General features: G+C 36.7%; 1 protein-coding gene across 1 annotated transcript in view; it reads right to left on the reverse strand.

Moving 5' to 3' along the window:
- Window positions 1–3843, reverse strand: part of LOC105806272 (chromosome unknown open reading frame, human C1orf185) — an 8738-nt gene extending 4895 nt beyond the window's left edge. Inside the window, exon 1 of the mRNA XM_012639348.1 lies at window positions 3673–3843. Within this exon, the coding sequence (XP_012494802.1) occupies window positions 3673–3843 (171 nt within the window). The remainder of the gene's footprint in view (window positions 1–3672) is intronic.
- Between the last annotated feature and the right edge of the window lie 377 nt (window positions 3844–4220).

Below are 4220 nucleotides of genomic sequence, written 5' to 3' on the forward strand. Positions count from 1 at the left end.
GAAGTCCGTGCTTCAAATATGTCCATCCTTCGGGTAGTGCGCATTGCACTCCTTGTGTATACAAATACCCGTCCCCTCCTCCCTCCTCCCCCCTCTTTCCCCCTCTCTTTACATATTTTTATTCTTTTATCACATCCCTTACTTCTCCCTACTGAGATGCATTAAGTTACTTTGAGCAATGGTCAATAATCCCTTTGAATTGGATGGAGCTACCTATCAAAAGTCTGAGCTGAGGAAAATAATGTAAATAAAAGCAGAGATCATTTAAATAGAAAACAGAAAACAACAAAGAAAAAAAACAAAACAAAAATATGGTTCCTTGAAAAGATCAGTAAAATTGATAAAACTCTAGCCAGAATGATTCAGGAGAAAAAAGAGAGAAAACACAAATTAACTGTATCAAGAGTGAGAGAGAAGGCTGGGCGCGGTGGCTCATACCTGTAATCCCAGCACTCTGGGAGGCCGAGGCAGGAGGATCGCTCGAGGTCAGGAGTTCAAGACCAGCCTGAGCAAGAGTAAGACCCATCTCTACTAAAAATAGAAAAAATTAACCAGGCATGGTGATGTGCACCTGTAGTCCCAGCTACTGGGGAGGCTGAGGCAGGAGGATCACTTGAGCCCAGGAGTTTGAGGTTGCCATGAGCTAGGCTGATGCCACGGCACTTTAGCCCAGGCAACAGAGCAAGACTCCGTCTCAAGAAAAAAGAAAGAAAGAAAGAAAGAAAGAAGTTGATTCATAGCTAAAAACTTTTTCACAAAAGAAATTCCAGATGACTTCATTGGTGAATTGTACATTTTACATTCCTATGTTTGATCCATTGGTAGTTAATTTTTGTAAAAGGTATGAGGTTTAGGTCAAGGTTCATTATACCAAACATTTGGTGAATAAATCATAACAATTCTACAGGATTGATGAAGGCACCAATTCACAGATTCAAAAAGCCAACCAAATTCAATCAACAATGAAAAATAAAGCAATCTAAACCTAAGACACACATTAGAAAAACTGAACAAAAATGAACTGTGATTAGGCCATTAGTGCTCATTTTAATTGTAACTATGAAAGCCAGAGACAAAGAATATTTTCCCTCTACTAAAATGAACCTCAGAGAAAGAGGCCAATACACAGGCAGAAATTGAGAAAAGAAAAAGAGGGACAATATGAAGGAGTCCTTTTGTACTGAAACAGATTGTGGCTGAGGTCAGCACTACCTTATTCTTTTTATGCTATTTTTTTTCTTATTCTAGTTTGAATGGGGTTCCTGTCAATGACTATCAAGAATCCTAAATAACAGCCTTAAAAAGGAAGGAAATCCTGTCATTTGTGACAGCATGGATGACCCTGGAGGACATTATGCTCAGTGAAATGAGCCAGGCACAGAAAGACAAATACCACATGATTTCACTCACTGGACTCTACAAGAACTGAACTAACAGAAGCAGAGAGTAGAATGGTGGTTACCAGGAGCTGGGAGTGGTAGGGTGGGTGGGGAGACGTTGGTCAAAGGATACAAAATTTCAGTTAGGAGGAATAAATTCAAGCCATCTATTGTATAACATAGTGACTATTAATAACAATATACAGTGGTGTTGAAAATCGCTAAGAGTAGATTTTAAGTGTTCTCACCACAAAGAAATGATAAGTACATGAGGTAATGCATATGTTAGCTCAATTTAGCCATTCCACAATGCATACATATTTAAAACATCATATTGTACACAACAAATATATACACTTTTTATTTGTCAATTGTAAAAATAAATAATTGAAAAAAGAATCCTGAATAATATTTCGTATTTCCTTATACATTGTTTATCTCTCCCACTACACTATAAATTTCATAGAAGTATGGACTATTATCTCCCTTGTTCATCACCAAATTCCCAATTGCCTAGAACAATGCCTGGCAAATAAGTACTTATTACACATTTGTTGAATAAATAATAATCTAATTAAATTGCACTCACGACACCTTTGTAATTGTCTATTTGTGTATATACATCATCAAATATGATGGCATTTATTATAACATTAGTACCTAGTGAAATGCCTAGCATGTGATGGGTGCTCAATAAATTAAATTAATATTAAATGAATAGAAACAATTTTTTCTCCGCAATGCAACCTCTATTTCAAACTATCCTTCATTTGAAAGTCACAGCTAATAGCTTTCAGAATTAATTTGATCTTTATATTCACCTACTTAAAACCTTTCAGTGATAATAATAGGCTTGTACGGTGCTCACTATATGGGCAGGCACTATTCTGAATGCTTTTTCACATAATTCATTTAATCCCCCATGACAACTCTCTGGAGGTGAAATTATCCTTATTTTGCAGATGAGGAAACTGAGACACAGAGAAGTTAGGTAACTTGCCTAAGATTACACAGCTAGTTGTGGTAGAGCCAGAATTCAAACCTGTGTGATCCAGCTCTATAGACCTTGCTCTCGACCATATTCCTGATGCCTCCAGTGGATCTGTATAGTATATGGTATAAGATCCAAAATCCTTAGGGTGCAAATGAGGCTCATTATAATCTCATCTCCAGGGGCTTTTTCTACCACTCTCTTCAATGAATCATAGGCTCCGAACATTATAACAATTTTACTGAATTTATTGCTTCCTTTTACAGCTGCAAGCCTTTGAACATAAGATGTCCTCTGTTCTGTTTACTCCTAACAAACTTCTATTCATTTCTTAAAACCTGGTTCCAAATGTCTTCTCTGTGAAGCCCTCCTCCACTCAGGCTCCCTCGTCTCTACTACTTAAACTTTGTGAGCTCTTATTATACTACGGTGTAATTACTAGTTTATATATGTTTTCCTTCTCTACTGACCTTGGGCTCATTTAGGGCTCAGCTCAGATATTATTTGTTTATACAGCCTCAGTGGCAAAACTAGTGCCGCCATATGTAAGACACTCAACAAATATTAAACAAATAGACGAACACTGAGTTCAACTTGAGTTCAATGCTCAAGATGTCTAATGAAACTTAGCCAACCTATCAGTTTGTCACTCACTATTTATCTAGTAATGCTATAAGAGCACTATTTCTTTTGCTTAGCTATTATCATAGTTTTAAATTTTTACTGGTCTCTGCCTTGTTTTACTTTATTCATAAAATACTGTTTTGACATTTACCACATTACACAAAGTTTCTGCCTTTCTCACTTGTTCTGTATAAGCACTTTGCAGGTGGAGGCCATGTCTTACTACCCCCAACAGGGGGACCCAGAGCTTGGAATATAATAAAGCCTTATTACATTCTTGTCAAAGTGAATATAATTTCAATTAGTTGATATGGTTAGGTTATCTGAGTGTGTATCTCCAAATCTTCTTCCTTTGACAGGCCTGGTAATTTTGTTGTCAGTTTTTCTTATGCCATTTATCCTCCCTATGGCAATCCCTGTATGTGGAATGTAGTTTCTTGGGCTAGAGATACGGAGAAGCAACTGTAGAAGGAGGTATATTTTCATTTAGTTTTTCACTTTTCCTACTACATAAACTCTAACTAGTTTGGGCAATTTAAACTTGGCTCCATACTATTGTCCCTGAAACTAAACAGCAACAGTAGATTCTCTGTCCTTCAAATTTTAAGACAGCAATGCTAATGACATGGTATCAAAAGAAATTATTTAAAAAGATTGTTATAAAATATTACACTCTACCTGTTGTTGAAATGCTCCAGTATGAAAATTTCGAGAAATAAAAATACACTGAGAATGAGATTTAATCTTCGCCTCTGATGGTCTTTGCCTGCATCTCTCATCAGTTATATTAACTTTGGAATTTTGAAATAATTCTCTGAAAAATATATTGTACAGAATATTATTCAACATGAATTAGATTATAAAGCAATTAAAATTGTTTCTAACATTTATACACAAAGGTTTCAAAATTATAATAAATACATTACAGTATATATACATTAATATATATATATATTTGGAGACAGGGTCTCACTTTGTCATCTAGGCTGGAATGCAGTGACCCAGTCATAATTCACTGCAGCCTCAAATTCCTGGGCTCGGCGATTTTCCCGCCTCAGCCTCCTGAGTAGCTGGGACTACAGGCATGTGCCACCATGCCCAGCTAATTTTTAAATTTTTGTAGAGACAGGTTCTTGCTATGTTGCCTAGGCTAGTCTCGAATTCCTGGCCTCAGCAATCCTCTTGCCTCAGCCTCCCAAAGTACTGGGAGTACAGGTGTGAGCCAC

This window comes from Propithecus coquereli, unplaced genomic scaffold, assembly GCF_000956105.1.
Source record: "Propithecus coquereli isolate 6110/MARCELLA unplaced genomic scaffold, Pcoq_1.0 Scaffold14, whole genome shotgun sequence".
In the NCBI taxonomy this organism is placed as follows: Eukaryota; Metazoa; Chordata; class Mammalia; order Primates; family Indriidae; genus Propithecus; species Propithecus coquereli.